This window comes from Centroberyx affinis, unplaced genomic scaffold (genome assembly GCF_046629955.1).
Source record: "Centroberyx affinis isolate AG114_WGS23_722 - 3 ecotype Tasmania unplaced genomic scaffold, CSIRO-AGI_Caff_v1 ptg000596l_1, whole genome shotgun sequence".
In the NCBI taxonomy this organism is placed as follows: Eukaryota; Metazoa; Chordata; class Actinopteri; order Beryciformes; family Berycidae; genus Centroberyx; species Centroberyx affinis.
The window spans coordinates 91,895-114,000 of record NW_027279234.1 but is presented as its reverse complement, the minus strand read 5'-3'; the positions used below and the strand labels follow the sequence as shown (position 1 = coordinate 114,000).

Below are 22,106 nucleotides of genomic sequence, written 5' to 3'. Positions count from 1 at the left end.
CTGCCCCCCTGCTCTGACTCCGCCCCTCTGATCTGACTCCGCCCCTCTGATCTGACTCCGCCCCCCCTGCTCTGACTCCGCCCCTCTGATCTGACTCCGCCCCTCTGATCTGACTCCGCCCCCCCTTCTCTGCAAGTGGCCACTCGTGTGACGAGGGGAAGTGAAGGATGGCCTGTGAAATGACTAATGAAACACAGGGAGTGTCTTTCAAAAACATCAATGTTGCCGCATTACACAATTATTAATTATAAAATCATGATATGTACCTCCCCCCCACAGACTGTCAGCAAGTACAACTCCCAGTACCACAAGCTGTTCCAGGCTGTTCCGAAGGAGGAGATCCTGATGAAAGGTACTGGACTGTTTTTCCTCCACTGTGACTGAGGCTTGATGCTTAAAGTGTTGAAGCTTTTCTCTCTGGAAGTTCAGTCATTTCCAGTAAGAAAACCTGTTACTGCTGCATCATTCTGTTGCAGATGCAGGTGTTGCTGCATTGGATATATTACATTTATTATACTTTATTATTATTGTTAGTTGTGCTTGCTTCAGCTATTGTTCTTCCTTTTTTTCTTTTTTCCTTCTATTGCGTTTTTTTGCCCATTAATGCGGCTTGAACTGTTGGAGCTATCAACGCGGTTTCAACTCTCAAATGTGCAGCATGTTCGGGAATAATGCGCTACAACTTTTCTAAGCGTTCAGATGTATAGTTTTTTCACAATTAATGTATAAACATTATATTTTTCCCCATAGAATGAGACTTCCGGTTTGGGCATTTAGCCTTCGAAATAAAAGTGCAATATTTTAAACATATATAAAAACTGTTTTAAACCAATGACTTTGTATTTAATAGTCAAATTCAATAAGTGAGCACCCATATTAAGGTTTGATGTCAAAATAATAATGAAAAATGCCATAATATGTGCCATTACTATAAACGCTGCATATATTACACTTATATTTCTGACTAAATTGGCCACTGTACAGTTTACCTTTTAATGTAACTGCACAAATTCTATGTCAAAACACTCCTGCAGACGTGTAGCCTACATTCACTACAAACTAACATTTAGGTCCAAGCTGTTTTAGAACCATGGCAGGCCTGCAAAGTCAGCCATACTGTAATTCCATGACATTTGTAGAAAAAAGTGGACACTGTACAGTTTACCTTTCATTGTAACTGCACAAGTTCTATGTCAAAACACTCCTGCAAACCTGTACTTTCACTACACACTAACATTTAGGCGCAAGCGGTTAAAGAAAAGTCATGACTGGCCCTCAAAGTCAGTAGTCTGTCAGTAGTCAAAGTCAGTGTAGTCTGTAATACGACACTGTGACGTTTGTAGAATAAAGTATCTAAGACACAATGTCAAGGGGCAATGTCTCATAGTTGCATGTGCTAGATAAGCATGCAAATTTATCATAAAATTTATTTATTAAACAATGTGGATAATAAGCTATAATAGGCTATGCCTAACTGGAAGAGGGTTAGGGTTAGACAGTGACCCTCAGCACTTTTATTGCATCGTTTATTGTCAAAATCAAAATTAAAACAGTCTTCCTCTGACCTCCGCTTGGTACCAGGTTCCTTGGGCCTCCAGGATTTTGATGGTAATCTGAAAAACAGTTAGCAAATGATCCAATCATTTCTTGTGCTGTCCTAGATAGTACACATTTTTTCCAGAGGGGCAAAGGATTGACACACCAACCCTATAATAACACAAGCTGGTTTCCCAGACAGCTATTAAGCCAGGTCCTACACTACAGATGGTTAGTTGTGGTAATAGTCAGGCTAACGTCAACTGCCTGCTGCACTGCAAGCTCTAGGCGTTAGCCAGAGTGAGCACCGGAGCTGCTAACCCATTAGCGAGCTAATGCAACGTGATTCAAACGGTTTGTACTCAACAGTACGGTATCCATTTTAAACTCATTAAACGCAACGGAGCCTGACAATGTCAGGATTCATTTACACAAATGTTTTAAAAAGTGCTTACAGGACCTGCAACAACCACTTGGCATTTTCAAATTTATTTTTTCCATATCAGTATACCTACGTTCGCTGGACTCTTCGATATATTAAAGTTTGATAGACAACATTGAATAAAACCTTAGAAAAACCAACAGACTTTTAAAAGATTCTTAATAGACTAGATTCTTAATAGTATCTTGTGGCAGCAGTGGACTACGCACATGCGCAATGCAGTGCATTACGCAAAAACGACACGAAGAAGACCAACTTCCGCTGCTGAGGTGGCGTGATTTCCTGTCAACTGTGGAGGTGCCGCTTGCGGAGGTCCAACAAGTCTGCCTCCGTGTCTGCCATTTTGTCTGCAGCCAGGTCCTTCTCAAAGATTGTGGGTTCAAATCCTGTGAGAAACATCACACCACCAAGCTTGAAGCTTTTTATACTGCTGATTGTATTACTTCTACTCCTGATATTACAGCTGCTGCTTTTACTACAACCCATAATACTACAACCTTTAAAAAGGCAGAGAGAGACACACACACACACACACACACACACAGTGTAATTACCATTACATGTACAATGACTGATTCTACTTCCATTACAACTACTGCTACTACTACTGCTACTACTATTAGTAGTATTACCTAGTAGTAGCGTTCCTACTACTGTTCAGTTACACATTTTAATTACTTCAAACAGTGAAACTTCTAGTGCTGTAGTACTACTACTACTGCAGCTACTACAGTCAGCAGTCTCTCTACTCCACTCTAGCTGGTTTATAGACTTGCACTGGCTTTCACTCTTTTACTCTTTCTACTGATACTACAACTATAAATATAAGAGCTACTACTGCAAACACCAGATCAAAATACTCAAAATGTACAGACATTTTAACACTTTGTCATGAATTCAACTGTCTTCAACCTGTCTTGCTGAAGCAAGCCCACAAATTTTCTTCAGAAAATTTAACCTTTTCTAGTTACACTTATTATAGTTATTATTCAAAAGAGATCATCATCGATTTTAGGAAGAATAAAGCCAGCCACACTGTGGCAATCTGGATCATTAGATTTCACTACCTGTGCACACCCCCGGAAACACCCACTTTCACCAACCACTCACTGATTCGTTCCCGGTTGGCGCCGCCGTTCAATTCCCTTCCGTCTTATTCCATTCAGTTTTCAGCAGGAGAGCAGGAGAGCGCTGGTATCAGCCGGAGCGAAACGCTCAAAATCGCGCGGTTTAAAACTCTCAGTAAGGTCGTTAAATCCTCTGTTCGTTTAAATTCATCCGCCGTTCGTCACTCGTCCCGGATCGCTCCACATCCTTCATCTACCCAACTCAACTGTATACGGAAACCGGCCACACTCCTCCACAACCATCAGCCAAACCCGGACTGGACTTTTTGACTGACTGGACTGGACTGGACTGACTGACTCCGTAAGTCGCTTTTCTTTCATTTGAAGTTTTTTTGTTTGCTTGTTTGGTTTGTACTTTACTTCCAAACTGAACTGAACTGTGGTCGTTTTTCTGAAGGGAACTTAATTTATTTTATTTTATTTTTCATTATTATGGAACTGAAAAACTGATTGACAACCCGTAGTGGATTTTGAGTTGGTATATTTTTTGTTGTGAACTTTGGGAACTGTGGGATTTTGGGCTATTGTGGATTAACTACTAACTACATTAATATTTGATTTTGCCTTATGATTTTGTGTCTGTGTTGTTCTTGTGGGTTAAATGGTCATTTAATGTGTAGGGTGTACATTTTCATTTTTGGACATCCTTTGTGAGGTTTGATTTAAAAAACACTAAGAAACTATAACCTGACTGACCAATCTCAAAAGCCAGTAGAGAGACCTGGCTGGCACCCCTAACAAAATAATAAAAGTGAACACGGAAATTCAAACTGTCACATAAAAAAGTGGCACCCCAGATGGGACTTAACCGAAGTATCATTGAATGACAAAATACATAACCCACGCCAGTTGTGAAGATATAACTTTATTTCTGGAACAAAGGAACAAAGGAAAACAAAATTGCTGCTAACTCAGAGTCCTTGTTGTGTGAAATGGAAGGAGGATCAGTGGAGCCTCCACTGTCAAATCCAGTGCCTGTCCAGGAGTTAACTCACACAACATACTCTCTGCTGGATATGGACCTTACTGCATTCCCTGAGCTTGCTAGACCCTTAATTCCTCAAAATGCTGTTAACACGGACAACAGGAATGGAAATGGAGGACCTCGGCCTGCAATTTCTGCCTCAGGGGAAAATGCCTCTAGCTCTGGGATTCAACAGCAGCTTCAGCAACTTGTTGTGGATCAACATCACCACCAGCAGGAGCTAAAGGAAAACATGGAACAAATGACAAACGAAATCACAACTCATACTGAACAAGTAACCAAAGCACTAACAGACCTATTTCATGAACAACAAAAAGAGTTTGTCAAACATGTGAATAAGCAGCTTGAATATCTGCAAACACAGTTCGATGCATCCCTTGGTTGGAGGTTAAATCACCATCATACTGACCTGTTGAAGGATCTTAACTCTCTTCTTTCCCCAATGACTGATGCTGTAACTCACCTGCAGGGAGAGCTCTCCCACTGCAAAAACACAATACATACGCTGTCAGAAGAGATAACGACAGCTAAAGAGACCACCACCTTTGGCCATGCAAGTGTGCAAACCCACTCTGAGACTTTACAGGGACAAAAGCCCCTCCCATTTCAAACCGCCCCAGATTACAATCCACCGTACAGCATAGCATGCCAGAGGACAATTTTGGGTCACCTGGAGGATTCACCATTCATGGGGAATTAAAGAGCAGGTTCATGGGAAAGAGTCCTGTTAAACTTCAATTTCCAACATTTGGGAGACTGAATGATACACCTGACCCACTCCAATACCTGGAAAGGTGTGAAGATTTCCTGGCTCTCAATCCACTCACAGATGAAGAGCTCATTGCCACCCTACGGAATGTGCTTCACGGGACTGCAAGAGATTGGTGGGATGTGGGCCGCCATAAAATCCATACTTCGAAGGAATTCCATGACCAGTTCCGTGCTGCCTTCCTGTCAGAGGACTATGAAGATGAACTGGCAGAGAGGGTACGCAATAGAGTTCAGGGAGAGGGCGAAAGCATCAGAGACTTTGCCTACATGTATCAGTCACTATGCAAGCGCTGGAAACCAAATATTGAAGAAGAGGAGATCATAAAGTTGATTTTGAAAAACATTAACCCCCAACTGGCCAGTCAGCTGAGAAATAGTAGAGTTACCTCTGTCGATGGACTTGTCCGCCTTGGTCAGCAACTGGAGAAGGACAGGGAGAACCAGCTGCAGTATGAACAGAGACAGAATGTACTCAGGAAAACCTCCAAGCCTACTACCTCTGAATCTGCTGCTCTGTCTCCTAACAGAGAAAACCCTGTCCGACCAAGCCAACCTACCCATAACCGACCCCCCCAAGTGTACTGTTGGCGCTGCAAGGGAAGTCATGCACCAGCTTCTTGCCCACAGTGGACCTCTAACAGAGCTGCTTCTCCTAGACCCTCACATCAGCAAGTTGCCAAAACTTCCCACGTCCAAGAAGGTCACGCTACACTTGGTTTCCTCACTCACCCAAGTGATCTGGGAGCAACCACCTCTGTACGCTCCTCTTCATTTCTACTTGAAAGCCCACCTCCTTGCCAGTTGATGTTGCCACTGAACATTGGCCCATGGAGGAGAACCGCTATCCTTGACACTGGTTCGTCTTACACTCTGCTAAATGAAAATGTGTGGTCAGGAGTGAAAGGACAGCAGGATGTGCTGAAGCCTTGGACAAGGGGACCCTTGTACCTAGCAGATGGAGAAGAAAGACAACCTTTAGGATGGAGTGAAATGAACCTCATATTACAGTCCCAGCCAGTGACATTACCTTGTGTCATCTTGCCTGCTCGCAGTCTTGCTTTCCCTGCAGTGGTGGGACTCGACTTTATATTATTTTCCGGCCTGCAGTTTGATGTCTCTGAGAGCCGTTACTGGTTTAAGTCCAACAAGAAGCGCCAGTATCAGTTCTTGAGAGAATCTGCGCTGAGGCCAAACGCTGGTTTTCCACCACAACTTGTCTTCTTCTCTGCTGTAGCTCCTGAGGACTTGGTTCCTCTGCCACCATGCCCTGACCTCTTACAGGCTGCCACCAGCAAAGCTCACCTGGATGACTTTGGAAAAAATCAGTTGTTATGTCAACTACAGGAAAACTCAGATGTCTGCACAGCAACACTGGGATGCACTAGTGTTCTCTCACACAAAATTTTCCTCACCCATGAAGTGCCCATCAAACAGAAGCCTTATCGTGTGTCACCATCCAAGCTTCAGGTAATCAAAGAGCACGTGGAAGAAATGTTGGAAAAAGACATCATAGAGCCATCTACCTCTCCATATGCTGCTCCAGTTGTATTGGTGCCTAAAAAACATGATCCAAAACCAAGGTTCTGCGTGGACTACAGGAAAGTGAATGCAGCTACTCACACAGATGCCTATCCCTTACCAAACATCCAGGAAATACTGGAATCATTGGCTGGATCTGTGGTGTTCACTACCTTGGACCTCAACAGTGGCTACTGGCAAGTCCAAATGGATAAAGACAGCCGGGAAAAAACTGCCTTTATCTGTCCCTTTGGTCTGTACCAATTCAAGGTAATGCCGTTCGGACTTAAGAATGCCCCAGCTACCTTCCACTGGCTGATGGAGTTAGTCCTTGGGGACCTATGGGGAAAAACCTGTTTTGTATATTTGGATGACATCATCATCTACTCTGCTACATTCGAACAGCACAGCTATGACATACAAGCAGTTCTTGACAAGCTACGAGAGGCTAACCTTACCCTCAATATGAAAAAGAGCCAGTTCTTCCGAACCTCACTGACATTTTTGGGCCATGTTGTTTCTTCTGCTGGAGTAGAAGTCGACACTGAGAAGACAAAGGCAGTACAAGACTTCCCTGTGCCTCAGAACATCAAAGAACTTCAAAGGTTTCTTGGGATGGCTGGATGGTATCATCGCTTCGTGCCCCGATTCTCTCAGCTGAGTGAGCCCCTCAACGCCCTTAAACGGAAAGGAGCCAAGTTCATCTGGACTTCCCCCTGTCAGGCAGCCTTTGAGACTCTGAAACAACATCTGGTTTCTCCATCAATCCTGGGTCATCCTGATTTCAACCTTCCCTTCATCGTTTACACTGATGCCAGTTATGTCGGCTTGGGGGCTGTCTTGGTTCAACAAACTGGGCTGGGTACAGAGCAGGTCCTCGCCTTCGCCAGCTGTACTTTGAATCAGGCAGAGCGAAATTACTCAACAACAGAGCAGGAATGTCTCGCTGTCGTCTGGGCCCTAGAGAAATGGAGATATTACCTGGAAGGCAGACACTTCACAGTGGTGACAGACCATTCATCTCTTGTCTGGGTTTTTAAAACCCAAAAGCCCAGCACTCGACTGATTCGTTGGGCACTCCGCCTCCAAGAGTTCTCCTTTATGGTAGAATACCGAAAAGGGAGGTACAATACCGTGCCGGATGCTTTGTCAAGAGCTCCTGTGGATGACCACCAACACCAACCTGCCATTTGTGCTGCTGTGCTACGCTCCAAGAGGGACACCTCTAAAAGTCTCCATGTTACTCTGGAAAGCCCAAAAGGAGGATTCTGTTATCCAGACCCTGTATGATGAAATCATGGAAACAGGAGAAGTGGTTAACAATCCTACTACCAAGTTCACTGTCTTGGAGGACAAAGTATACAGAGTGGTGCAGTTACCTCACAAAACCCTCTACCAGGTATATATGCCTTCTTCACTCCGTCAACAGATTCTCCATCATTATCATGACGAACCTTTATCCGGCCATCTTGGGAGATTCAAAACATATAAAAGGTTGCAAGCCCTTGTGTATTGTCCTAAGATGAGCATGGATGTAAGAGAATATGTGCGATGTTGCCAAGTTTGCCAGCTTTACAAACCTGAGTCCCGGAAACCTCCTGGGAAACTTCAACAAACTGTGGTACATGGACCTTGGGAGATGTTAGGAGTTGACCTTATGGGACCCTTTCCTCGAAGCTCCAAAGGCAACCTCTACCTCATTGTCTTTGTGGACTATTGCACCAGATGGGTTGAAATGTTTCCCCTCCGCAAAGCAACAGCAGAGATGGTGTCCCAGATTTTGACACAGGAGATTCTGACTCGCTGGGGTGTGCCAACTTACATCCTCTCAGACCAAGGTTCCCAGTTTGTGTCATCTGTCTTTGAGGAAACCTGTAGGCGGTGGAACCTCAAACACAAAAGGACCTCGCCCTACCATCCTCAAACAAACCTAACAGAGAGGATTAACCGCAACGTGAAAGCCATGATTGCTTCATATGTGGAGGAAAAACACAAGAGCTGGGACAAATACTTACCTGAATTCCGTTTTGCCTTGAACTCAGCAGTGCATGAGTCCACAGGAGTTACACCTGCAGAGCTCAACCTCAGTCGTCTGCTGAAAGGCCCCTTGGATGCTGAGCTGAGCCCAAGGCTATGCGATCCTACCACACCTGCATATGTTACAGCTAACTGGATAGCGGAGTTCGAGAAACTTGTAAGCGGCAACCTGGAAAAAGCAAAACAAAGACAAAAACGGAACTATGACAAAGGGAGAAGAGACGGGAATTTTTCAGACAACGATCGTGTCTGGATCCGCACTCACCCCTACTCAAAAGCTGACAAATTCTTTTCGGCCAAACTTGCACCACGGTGGAAAGGTCCATATCGGGTCACCAGGAAAGTCGGTCCTCTAAACTTTGAGGTGGTCCTGGAAGACACTGGGGAAGACCTTTGTGTTGTTAATGTGGCCCAACTCAAGCCATGCTATCCCACAGCTGAGGAGGTGGACAGAGAACAGCGTCGACGGATCCTCAAAATCCTTGAAGAGGAAAGCGACGAGGAAGATTTCCCTGGATTCTCTGTCTCAAGTATGGAGGAGGATAGCGTTAAAAAGAAACAGAAATATTGACACAAAGTCACTATGTAAAAAGAAAAAAAAGCCTTCCTAAATTCCGGCTTCTCTCAGGGGGGAAGGAGTGTGACAATCTGGATCATTAGATTTCACTACCTGTGCACACCCCCGGAAACACCCACTTTCACCAACCACTCACTGATTCGTTCCCGGTTGGCGCCGCCGTTCAATTCCCTTCCGTCTTATTCCATTCAGTTTTCAGCAGGAGAGCAGGAGAGCGCTGGTATCAGCCGGAGCGAAACGCTCAAAATCGCGCGGTTTAAAACTCTCAGTAAGGTCGTTAAATCCTCTGTTCGTTTAAATTCATCCGCCGTTCGTCACTCGTCCCGGATCGCTCCACATCCTTCATCTACCCAACTCAACTGTATACGGAAGCCGGCCACACTCCTCCACAACCATCAGCCAAACCCGGACTGGACTTTTTGACTGACTGGACTGGACTGGACTGACTGACTCCGTAAGTCGCTTTTCTTTCATTTGAAGTTTTTTTGTTTGCTTGTTTGGTTTGTACTTTACTTCCAAACTGAACTGAACTGTGGTCGTTTTTCTGAAGGGAACTTAATTTATTTTATTTTATTTTTCATAACGGGATTATGGAACTGAAAAACTGATTGACAACCCGTAGTGGATTTTAAGTTGGTATATTTTTTGTTGTGAACTTTGGGAACTGTGGGATTTTGGGCTATTGTGGATCTTTAACTACATTAATATTTGATTTTGCCTTATGATTTTGTGTCTGTGTTGTTCTTGTGGGCTAAATGGTCATTTAATGTGTAGGGTGTACATTTTCATTTTTGGACATCCTTTGTGAGGTTTGATTTAAAAAACACTAAGAAACTATAACCTGACTGACCAATCTCAAAAGCCAGGAGAGAGACCTGGCTGGCACCCCTAACAAAATAATAAAAGTGAACACGGAAATTCAAACTGTCACAACACGGCTGTTGAGCATGTGAACTCATTTCAGTTCTTAGGAATACAGATCTCCGACTCTCTCACTTGTCTGTCAACTGTATACTAAAGAAAGCTCAACAAAGGCTTTTCATTCTCAGATGTCTCAAGAAATTTGGTATGTCAACCAAAACTGGTGAATTTTTACCGGTGCACCATCAAAAGCATTCTCACTGGCGGCTTAGTGGCACGGTTCGGTAACATGACTGCAAAAGATCCGAAGCGACTGAACAGAGTTATTAGTCAGGCTTCTAGAATAAAAGGCAGCGATGTCAGAGATCTACCATCCGCTGTCAGAAGAGGGAACAGGAAATCATTACAGACGACTCTCATCCAAGTCATCATCTATTTACATTACTACCATCAGGACAGTCACCGCGGTATAAAGGCACACACTTTAAAACAGCTTTTATCCACAGGCAGTAAGACTCATTAACAGTCAGTAGTGAGTCCTAACTGCTCTTCTTTGTGATGTTCGACTTGCACTCAAGTGTACAGATGATTTATTTTCTTATATTGCTGAAGTCGGTGTTTATATGTGTACATATGGCGGGTGTATATGTTTACTTGGATGGATATGTGGGTGTGTATGTGTATGGAGTATATTTGTGTGTAGATCATAGATATGTGTTTCTGTTAATATGTGTGTGTGTATGGTGTATGGTGTGTATAGTGTATATTGTATAGTTGTATGACGTTTTTCATTGCATTGGAATGCACTGCTTTTTTTAACGCATATGACAACAAACTACAGCTGTTGTTTTTTCCAGCTCTCTCTGACGTTGATGAACATTTCAGTCAGTTTCATGTTCAGATGTTTGAGACATGAGATCCTCCATCCTGCAACCTGTCTGTCCTCCAGTCAGCCTGTCTGTCCTCCAGTCAGCCTGTCTCTCCTCCAGTCAGCCTGTCTCTCCTCCAGTCAACCTGTCTCTCCTCCAGTCAGCCTGTCTCTCTGCTCTGTCTCTCCTCCAGTCAACCTGTCTCTCCTCCAGTCAACCTGTCTCTCCTCCAGTCAACCTGTCTCTCTTCCAGTCAACCTGTCTCTCTGCTCTGTCTCTCCTCCAGTCAACCTGCTGACAGGACAGCAGTCCTGTCTTGCTCTCCAGTCAACCTGTCTCACTGCTGTCCTGTCTTCATCTCCAGTCAACCTGTCTCTCTGCTCTGTCGTCTCTCCTCCAGTCAACCTGTCTCACTGCTGTCCTGTCTTGCTCTCCAGTGTATTCGTGTGCGTTGCTAAGAGACATCCTGCTGCAGGGCCGGCTCTACATCTCCAGGAACTGGCTCTGTTTCTATGCCAACCTCTTCGGTAAAGACATCAAGGTGGGTGAAGACGCCATCAGTCCATCTCAGCTCCGCCTCCTTTTTACCAGTAGCAGGTCAAAGGTCAGTGTTTTAGGGTCGACCCACAAAACCACTCCGGTCAAGATTAAACCCTGCCCCGTTTGGGGTCAAAGGTCAGGGTTTAACCTGTGTGTCTGGACTGTCATGTTGAATCAACGTGCTGTCAACTTAACAGCTGGTTTGTGTGAAAGCAGGTACTGGGTTCAGCAGGAGAGGGAGCTGCAGAGGCTTAGCTTAGCTTAATTTAGCATAGTGTAGCTTAGTTTAGTTTAGCTTAGGTTAGCTTAGCTTAGTTTAGCTTAGCTTAGTTTAGTTTAGGTTAGCTTAGTTTAGCTTAGTGTAGTGTAGTGTAGCTTAGCTTAGTTTAGCTTAGCTTAGCTTAGTTTAGTTTAGTTTAGTTTAGGTTAGCTTAGTTTAGTTTAGCTTAGTGTAGTGTAGCTTAGCTTAGTTTAGCTTAGCTTAGCTTAGCTTAGCTTAGCTTAGCTTAGTTTAGCTTGGTTTAGTTTAGTTCAGTGTAGTGTAGTGTAGTTGTGACAGAGAAGCGTCACTGTTTGCAGACTGCGCTTGGTAAATGCATTCCTTACACTCGCTGACACGCACCAGCGGCTACACCACCTGACTGTTACTTTGTAACCCTAACCCCCAACACTGTTTATGACAATGTTTCACAGTGTTTTATAGTTTGTGACAGTGTTTCACAGTGTGTGTCAGTGTATGACAGTGTTTCATAGTGTGTGATAGTGTTAGTGTGTGACAGTGTTTCACAGTTTGTGAAAATATGTCATAGTGTGTGTTTTACAGTGTGCTACAATGTGTTACAGCATTTTACAGTACATTGCAGTGTTTTACAGTGTGTTACAATGTTTTACAGTGTGTAACAGTTTTTTTTACAGTGTGTGTTAGTGTTTTACAGTGTGTGTCAGTGGGCCCTATCTTCCACCCGGCGCAAAGCACAGCGCAAGTGTCTTTGCTAGTTTCTGACTGACTCAGTTGTCATTTTCAGCCCAGCGCCCACGGTGTTTAAATAGTAAATGTACTTAAACCCAGCTGTGCGCCCATGGGTGTGTTGATCTGAAATGAGGTTTGGTCAGGAGCATGTTGGAGCTTTGCTATCTTGAGGCAGCAGAAAGCGATTGCGCTATTGACCAACAACAACCTGGTCTAAAGTCTGGAGCAGTATTTTCCTGCTATTTAAAGGACACATTATTCAGATAGTAAGATGCACCTACATCTGTTGTGTTATACAAACTCAAAAACTAATAATAATATGATGCCCATTGTTATTGCCACACAATGACCCACAGCATCAATCAGTTCTCTCTCTCTCTCTCTCTCTCTCTCTCTCTCTCTTTCTTTCACCATTATGCAATGCTAGATGCCAAAAACTACGTGTCCCTCTAACCATTACGCAATGCCAAATGTGCAGCCTGCATGTCCCGTTAACCATCATCACACATTGCCAATTGCTAAATACACAACCTACAACCAAGAAAAACAACACAGTAAATATGTAAAAAGCACAGCCCAACAAAAAGTCATGAAAATAAACTGCAAAGGCATCTTACCTTCACCTGACACACAATATAGGCCGACCCAACGCACACACACATCGCCTTTGATTGGTCAATAGCCTACATACATATTTTATGTACCCTATAGAAACATAGCGCTGTTATTTCAGAGCCGACAGACAGATACCGACAGTTGGCGCAGTATCTTCCTGTCCCAGGTATCGTAAATGTGCCTTTTGTTTTTGGAAAGAGTCAATGTAACCACACACTCAACATTTCACATTAATTCGATGTGAATAAAAAACGCATAGACAAGTTCTGGATTCTTGTTTTCTGACTCAGGGGATCAGACAGTGTGTAGAGGAGGATGAAGAGGACGTCATAACGCATCAGTATTTATTACCTTGAGACATCCAGTCCAAATGCCTAACACCTTGAATTTGTTGGATTTAATTGTGACAAACTGATGACATATAGATGCTTTTTGGACGTTCGTTTCTCCAACTCAGATTGAAGAGGAACAATGCGGATTCCGTCCTGGTCGTGGAACAACGGACCAGCTCTTTACTCTCGCAACAATCCTGTAGGGGGCTTGGGAGTATGACCATCCGGTCTACATGTGCTTTGTGGATTTGGAGAAGGCCTATGACCGGGTCCCCCGAAAGATATTGTGGGAGGTGCTGCGGGAGTATGAGGTGCGGGGGTCACTATTGAGGGCCATCCAATCTCTGTACGCCCAAAGCGAGAGCTGTGTCCCCCAAGTGAAGGAGTTCAAGTATCTTGGGTTTTCCAGGCACGTCCAGCTGGCAGGAGGCCACAGGGCAGACTGAGGACCAGGTGGAGGGATTACATCTCCACGCTGGCCTGGGAACGCCTTGGGATCCCCCAGGCAGAGCTGGTTAATGTGGCCAGGGACAGGGAATTTTAGGACCCCCTGCTGGAACTGCTACCTCCGCGACCCGACCTCGGATAAGCGGTTGAAGATGGATGGTTTCTCCAACTTGCTGAATCCACCATTTAAATAGCAATGCGCCAAGGCATGAGCACACCTGGCTTTTAAAGGGAATGGGAGATGACACTCTGATTGGTTTAATTCATGTTACGCCCAAAACACACCTATGATTAATTAAGAGACTAAGTACAACCTTTTTGCGCCTTGCATTTTAGACCATGCGCTATGGATCGTTTAAATAGGGCCCAGTGTGTTACAGTGTTTTACAGTGTGTGTCAGTGTGTTAAAGTTTGTGTCAGTATTTCACGGTGTTTTACAGTGTGTGTCAGGATATGACAGTGTTTCATAGTGTGTGATAGTGTGTTACAGTTTGTGTCAGTGATTTACAGTGGGACAGTGTATGGCAGTGGGACAGTGTGTTACAGTGTGTGACAGTGTTTTACGGTGTTTTACAGTGTGTGACAGTGTATGATAGTGTTCCATAGTGTATGGTAGTGTGTTACAGGTTGTGGCTTCATTTCTGTATTTTTCTTGCCATCGGTGTTTCCAGGTCGCCATACCGGTGGTGTCGGTCCGGCTGGTGAAGAAGCACAAGACGGCGGGTTTGGTGCCCAATGGCCTGGCTATCACTACTGACACTGGACAGAAGGTACAGGACAGTACTACACAGTACTACACAGTACTACACAGTATTACACAGTGCTACACAGTACAGGATACTACAGAATACAATACCATTTACCAATACACAGGATATGATGTTGCAATCCTTTGTGCAATAAAAATCTAGAATGAAAATGAATGGCGATCCACACTTCAATACATTTTCAGAGAGACAGACAGGTTACTGTACCTTCCTTGTGTCTGGCTGTAGTTTGTATCAAGCTTTTAATAATATAATAATATAATATATAATATAATAATAATTTAATAATATAATAATAATATAATAACCTTTATTTGTATAGCACCTTTCATACACAACATGCAGCTCAAAGTGCTTTGAGCTCCATTCAAGCTTTTCTTTATATTTGTGCACAGAGTAATGAAAATGGATATACTTCTGCCTGTTGATGAATCTGCTCCAGACACTCCTCCTCTGCTCCTCTTTCACAATAAAAGCCCTCTGTGGAGCAGCTACAACACATTGAGGCCATCTAGTGGAGTCTGAGGGTTAACTGTACTGTGATCCAAACCTCCATTCACTCACAACAGTCAGGGCCAGGCCTAACTAATCAATCAGAGTATTTTCCATCAGCACTGTTTTCAGTGATGTTTTATCGAATTTAAAACATGTTCAATCTTTGGGTGTTATAGCCAGAATCAGCCACCTGGTTTCTCTATGGTGCTCTATCTCTCTCTCTCCCTCTCTCTCTCTCTCTCTCTGTGTGTCTCTCTCTCTCTCTCTCTCTCTCTCTCTCTCTCTGTCTCTCTGTCAGTTCAATTCAATTCAAAGGGGCTTTATTGGCATGGGAAACATACGTTTACATTGCCAAAGCAAGTGTGAAATAAAAACAAAAATGTACGTACAATAAGTAAAGATCTTCTAGAATAAAGAAATGTGTAAACAGAGCTGTGTAACATAGCAACATTCCAATCAAATATATAAATAAGAATAGGTAAAATTAACTTAAAAATACAAACAGAAAAATTTTGATTTTGCTGTTAAAAAATGTATATACTGTATATACAGAAAAAAAAATAGAAATATGTGGACATTGCAGTTAAAAAATTAAAATGTTCTGTATGTATGTACAGTATGTCTATGTACAGAGATCAGCTTGGTGCAGATAGTCAGTCAGGAACACACAGATGATTGACAGTCTTTACGGTGGTTGTATTCTACTGTCTCTCTCTGTCTCTCTCTCTCTCTCTCTCTCTCTCTCTCTCCAGTGTTGATATTCTGTCTGTGTCTCTGCAGTATGTGTTTGTGTCCCTGCTGTCCAGAGACAGTGTCTACGATGTCCTCAGGAGGATCTGCACTCACCTGCAGGTAGTGGATCATCTGGATCTATAATACAAGATGTGTTTCTAACAAAAGAGATGTGGGGAAGTGTTCTTAAAATCCAATTAGGTCCAGACAATCCTATTTAAAACACTGTTAGTTCAGCCAATCCTGTTTAAAACACTGTTAGTTCAACCAATCCAGCAGTCTGCCTGTCTGACTTGCTGTTGGAAAATCGAACTAGAGGAACAGGCAGATGGCAGTATTTCCAGTAATATTCCAAAACAAAGTAAAACCTAAACAGATATATGGGATATTGATAATAATCCTCCAGTTATCAGTATTATTCCTGTTTCAGTCCTAGAACATCAGAAGTGAATCCTGCCTGACTTCTCCTCCTTTTCCCTCTCCAGGTGAATGGGAAGAGCCTCAGTCTGAAGCAGTATCTGGAGGAGCCCAGCTCCCTGTCCATGGTGACTTTACATTACATTCACTTCATATTACATTCACTTCATATTACATTCACTTCGTATTACATTCACTTCTAATTGCATTCACCTTTAATTACATTCACATGGAAGTGAGGGTTTCACTTCCTCTTCCTGTCAGATCTCCTCATCAGCAGTTATTTAGTGATGAAGAGTCATTTACTGTTTTGCTGAACCCACTTTCCCTCAACCTGCCTTGTCTGCTTCTACTGCAGTTAGTGATTTACTACATTTTCCAGAATGCCTTTCAACAACCTCCAGAGAAGGAGCGGGAACTTGTTGCTTTTCAGCTGTGGATTATAAATGGAGAGAGAGAGAGAGAGAGAGAGAGAGAGTTTTTCAAGTCTAGAAAAGTGAGAGTGTTTCTGGTCAGTTCAGAGAGCGGAGCTGTGACTGTGGAGAAATGGGGCACAAAGCTTTGGTAATACCCCGCAAACCCCAGGAAGGCACATACCTGGCACTTGGTTGTGGGAACCAGGAAGTTCTGGACGGCCTCCACTTTCCTTTCTTGAGGCAACAGCAGACCCCGGCCGATCCGGTAACCCAGGTACTGTGCCTCTGAGAGTCCCAGATGACATTTGCGGGGGTTGGCAGTCAACCGAGCCTTCCGGAGACTGTCCAGCACCAGACGGACACGTTGTAGATGATCTTCCCAGCTTTCAGAGTGGTTGACCACATCGTCCAGGTAGGCTGCAGTGAAGTGGGAATGTGAAAATTATGTCCATCAGTCGCTGGAAGGTGGCGGGCACCCCATGCAAGCCGAGGGAAGAACCGATACTGGTAGAGGCCACTGGGGGTGATGAACGTCGTCTTCTCCTGGGCACTGGGGTCAGGGGCACCTGCCAATACCTTTTGTCAGGTCCAGGGTGGCCTTCCCCATGAGGTCATCCACTCGAGGCATGGGGTAGTTGTCGAACTCTTAGACATCATTCACCTTCCTGAAGTCATTACAGTACCAGAGGGTGCCAGCAGGCTTTGGCACCATCACAACGGGGCTGGACCAAGGGCTGTGTGACTCCTCAATCACTCCCAATTTTTTCATGCGTTCCACGTCCTCTTCAGTGGCCGCCGCCGTGACTCTGGGACCCTGTAGGGTCACTGCTTCACCACGACCCCGGGAAGGGTGCGTATATCGTGCTGGATGATGTTTGTTCGACCAGGGGTTGAAGAGAATACATCCTTGGTTGACGACTTCGAAGAGACCCTGCCGTTGGTGGGGGAGCAGCTGTTCGCTGAGGGGGATGAGGTAGGTATGGAGGCAGTCAGGACCGGGGCAGGTTCTGACCAGCGTTTAAGTTTGCAGTGGTTGTCCCTGGACAGTCACCGGGCAGGTCAGTGGCGGTGTCGGGTCCCACTCATGCAGTTGGCAACTGGCTAGCCAGACTTTAGGGGGGGGGACATCCCGGGGTCAGTGGGCATGGACTCATCGGCTGGGTTTGGGAGGGAAGAAGACTGTTCTGCTGATAGTGAAAGAAAATTAGGATCCGATACCAAGATATCTGATAATTGTAAAGGTTCACGTGCTTATGGAATAGGAAAAGTTGAACAGTTCCTACAAAAAATGAAAAACATGAAGGGTGTGAGACTAGAAGTCTATTTCTCAGATAAGGAATCATTCTTTGATTCAGCCAGGTCCCAGATGAGGAGTAAAGGAAAAACAGGCTTTACAGACCAGGAAATTTACAGATTAAAGAAAATAGTTCAAAAACTCAGACAGGAACTAAACAATGATGATGATGGTGAAACAGCTTAACAAGTTTTGTCCCAATTTTAAGTTACTGGCATGTTTTATGTTTTTCATCCATTTTGCCATGAATGATTTCAAAGTAGGTACTCTGAATCTAAATGTAAGAAAAAGAGCACTTGTGTAAGAACTTTTAAAGCTGAAAGGTATTGATGTTATGTTTGTACAAGAAACACACGGTGACAGTGTTAATGAAACTGGAGGACAGAGTGGGATGGAGAGGTTGCTCTGAGCCATAAGAACTCAACAGGTGGAGGGGTTGGCATTCTCTTGTCTAAGAGCTTCACACCTATTTCCTCTGAGTTAGAACAAGAGGTGGAGGGCCGGCTCATGGTGGTTAAGGCAAAGTTGGAGTGTTTTACAGTTATTCTTATAAGTATATGCTCCTACTATAGGGTCTGACAGAGTACAGTTTTTAAAGATTCTAAGTAATCATTGGAATATTTATAATTCTGATTATTTCTTATTTTTGGGAGGAGATTTTAATTGTACTCAAAATCATTGTCTAGATAGGAATCCTGTTGAACCTCACATTACATCACAGCGTCCACTGAGTCAGCGAAACGATGACAGATATTTGGAGAAGATTGAATAATGATAAATGACAGTATACATGGGCTCATACTGGAGAACCGAGGTCCTGACTCTGTGGTCAATAAAGATCCCATCGGCACTCATCGCAAGAGTAGGGGTGTAACCCCGGTGCCCTGGCAAAATTCCCAAACAGGCCTACCTTCCATCATGGCCACCTAATCATCCCTTGTTACCTAATTGGCTCTTTCAGTCCTCTACTCTCCACTGTGATAGCTGATGTGTGGTGAGCGTTCTGGCGCAAACTGGCTGCCGTGCATCACCCAGGTGGTGCTGCACACCGGTGGTGGATGAGTTGAGTACCCCCCCCCCCCCCGATATGTGAAGCGCTTTGAGTACCTAGAAAAGCGCTATATAAATGTAATCAATTATTATTATTATTATTATTTAATTTCTTTGGCTAGATTAGACAGGTTTTATTATTTTAAACACAATTTTAATGTTTTTAAAATGTGTAAAATGATACCTGTAGGTTTTACTGATCATTCCCTGGACATTTGTAATGTTTTGATTGCAAACATCAAACCAAAGAGTGCATATTGGCATCTTAACACTTCTTTACTTTGTGATGTTAATTTTAAGGAGGTTTTGAGTTTCTTTTGGAAAATTTTTAAAACCAAAAAGCCATTTTTTACGTCACTGAGGCAGTGGTGGGACTGTGGGAAGGTGGAGATAAAGAAAAAAAGAAAAAACACACACCTATGTTGTTGAGGTGCTGGCTTACAGGACATAAACAAAACAAAATCAAAAGAAGGGAGAAGCCGCACACTCGTAACTCCGATGCAAAAGTAGAATTTAATCGACATTTCGGCACATAATGCCTTCTTCAGGATAAAGAAATCACAGCATCTCAGTGACATATATACTCAACAAAACAGGTGTTCCAAATAAATGACGTCACAGGGTAATCAGCGTAAGCCTAGAGCTAGAATGTCTAGAGAGGCCGTTCACATGCATTTTAATATGAAGATACACAGAGTGAAGAAAAACAATAGAAAGGTTTTAAAATGCGTATGCAATTAAGTAAATATAAAGAGAAAAAAGTACTCAGTCTACAACAGTAGAGGATTAGGAATAGTGCATACCAACAAAAATTGCATTAAATGTTACATCAAGAAGAGAGCAAAAATATTATCACATTACATAAGTAATGCCCATTAAGTCATGTATACATATGAGGGCATATATGTACAACCAATAGGAAATTAATCAATAACAATTTATCAGGAATAGGCCTACATTAAAAATATAAGGTATGTAAGACAGGCCTATAAAAGAAAACTACAGGAAACGTCTGAGGTCAAATTCTACATTGAGGCCGAGAGGAGCCAGGGTCTTCAATCGATGGATCCAGGCTGCTAGAGAATCCAGGTCGCCACCCTGTCTTGGAAGGTCAACCTTCTCAATCCCTATATAACAAAGAGAGGAGATAGAGTGGTTAGCTTCGATAAAATGTGAGGCTACAGGAGATTACCTTTCTACACCTTATAGTACTACGGTGTTCGGCTATTCGTCTGTTCGATCCGTCTCCAGAACTGGAACTTTCTCCTAAATTAGATGGATGCATTGGACCGTTATTAGATGTCAAATGTATTAATCATTTAGATTTGTATACAGTGAATGGTAAAATGTGTTTTGTCAAAGTGTTGAACAAATGCAAATTGGATGGAAATGTTGCTGCAGTGTGGAGAGAGAGATGGGCTGTAGGAAGCTAAACCAGTATGGAGAGTTTTGTACAAACCTTAAAGAAATGATCAGCTGATCTCCAAGCCTTATTTGATGTATTAGATCATTTGTTGATGTGTTTTGATGTGGTCAAATTTTTTTTTAAATTTTTGGAGCAAGTTACAAAAGATCAGACATGTCAAAGTGGCAGCTACTTAATTGAGTGTAGGCAGGCCTACACACACTGTAGACCCGCCTACCTGTCAATCAACACTCACTGTAGGCCCGCCCATCTGTCAATCAACACTCTGTGTAGGCCCGCCCACCTGTCAATCAACACTCTGTAGGCCCACCCACCTGTCAATCAACACCCCTTCTCTCCCTCTCTCTCTATCTCTCCTCTCTCCTTCTCTCTCTCTCTCTCTCCTTCTGTCTCTATCTCTCTCCCTCTCCCTCTCTCTCTATCTCTCCTCTCTCCTCTCTCTCTCTCTCTCTCTCAGGATGAGTATCCTGAAGTGTTGAAGTGGAGGAGGAAGCCGTCTCTTCCTGCCGTCTCTTCTTCTCTCCCTGATCTACTGGGAAACTCCTCCTCCAGTCTGAGCGCCGACACACCCTTCAGCACGCACACGCTCACTGGTAGGCTTGCCCACCTGTCAATCAACACTCACTGTAGGCCCGCCCCCTGGTCAATTAACGCTCACTGTAGGCCCGCCCCCCCGTCACCCTCTAGTCACATGACTGGAAACACACACAAGTACTGGGAACTCTGAGATAAACCTGACTCTACATACAGAGTAAACTCTGTGTGTGTGTGTGTGTGTGTGTGTGTGTGTGTGTGTGTGTGTGTGTGTGTGTGTGTGTGTGTGTGTGTGTGTGTGTGTGTGTGTGTGTAGACAGTGGTCTGGAAACAGAGAAGATCCTGCTGACAGAACCAGTTCCAGAACTGGGTCACATGGAATATCAGCTACTGAAACTCTTCATCCTGCTGTGAGTCTCAACGTCCAGAAAACAGAGAAAACACTCATAAAGCAAAGTTATAGTTATAGAAACATAGTTATAGTTCTGGTTTTGGACGTTTTTATAGTTTAATGTTTTTATAGTTCTAGTTATCGCTCGAGATGTAAATTTAATTCAGTTGCTCAGTTGTGTTCAGAGTCTCTTCTTGTATTTCCAGTTCTGTCTCTGAACTCAGAACAGTGTATTTTAGTGTATTTTAGTGTGTACCTGTACTGCCACCTGCTGGTTGATGTTGTGTACAGCATGTACAGTATGTTCTTACTTTCTTTACAATGTACTACAAGATATACAGTCCTATTTACAGTTAGTTAGAGTAGTTATACTACTCATACTATACAATATAGTACTGCAGCACTACTCACACTTATGCAGTAACGCCCTCCATCTGCAGTATGTTACTGCAGGTGGAGGGCGTTTGAAGCCGTGAACAGCCATGTTCACAAAGATGAAGAAGTGTGTATTAATATTTACTCCTCCTGTCTGTCTGTCTGTCTGTCTCTACTGTCTGTCTCTCAGTGTGTTTCTGTTGGTCCTGTCTTCCTGCTATCTGGCCTTCAGAGTTTGTCGTCTGGAACAGCAGCTCAGTTTCCTCAGCAGCCAGCCGACACTGAGAGACAGGTACTGTACTGTGTTGTACTGTACTGTACTGTTTAGTTTATTAGGATCCCCATTAGCTGTTACACTAGGCAACAGCTACTCTTCATGGAGTCCACATAGAAGGGTTAACCCTAACCCTATACAAGAAATAAAGATAAAAACGAAAAGGAGTTTAAGCTGTTTTTTAAAGTGCATTCTGCCCTTAATTTCTGTAATTGCAGAAGGAGTTCCATATTGGCTTAGCTCTGTACATAACTGTTTTTTTCATTGCATTAGATGTAGGCATAGACGCTGTGAAACGTTCCATCTCC

The 22,106-nt window shown here is 43.6% G+C and overlaps 1 protein-coding gene across 1 annotated transcript in view; it reads left to right on the top strand.

Annotated features, from left to right (window-relative positions):
- LOC139643407 (GRAM domain-containing protein 2A-like) overlaps positions 1–22,106 on the top strand; it is a 54,349-nt gene that overhangs the window by 18,354 nt on the left and 13,889 nt on the right. The window contains exons 4-11 of the mRNA XM_071518546.1: positions 280–352; positions 11,161–11,264; positions 14,299–14,397; positions 15,670–15,741; positions 16,107–16,166; positions 20,682–20,817; positions 21,075–21,168; positions 21,715–21,816. Coding sequence (XP_071374647.1) covers positions 280–352; positions 11,161–11,264; positions 14,299–14,397; positions 15,670–15,741; positions 16,107–16,166; positions 20,682–20,817; positions 21,075–21,168; positions 21,715–21,816 — 740 coding nt within the window. The remainder of the gene's footprint in view (positions 1–279; positions 353–11,160; positions 11,265–14,298; positions 14,398–15,669; positions 15,742–16,106; positions 16,167–20,681; positions 20,818–21,074; positions 21,169–21,714; positions 21,817–22,106) is intronic.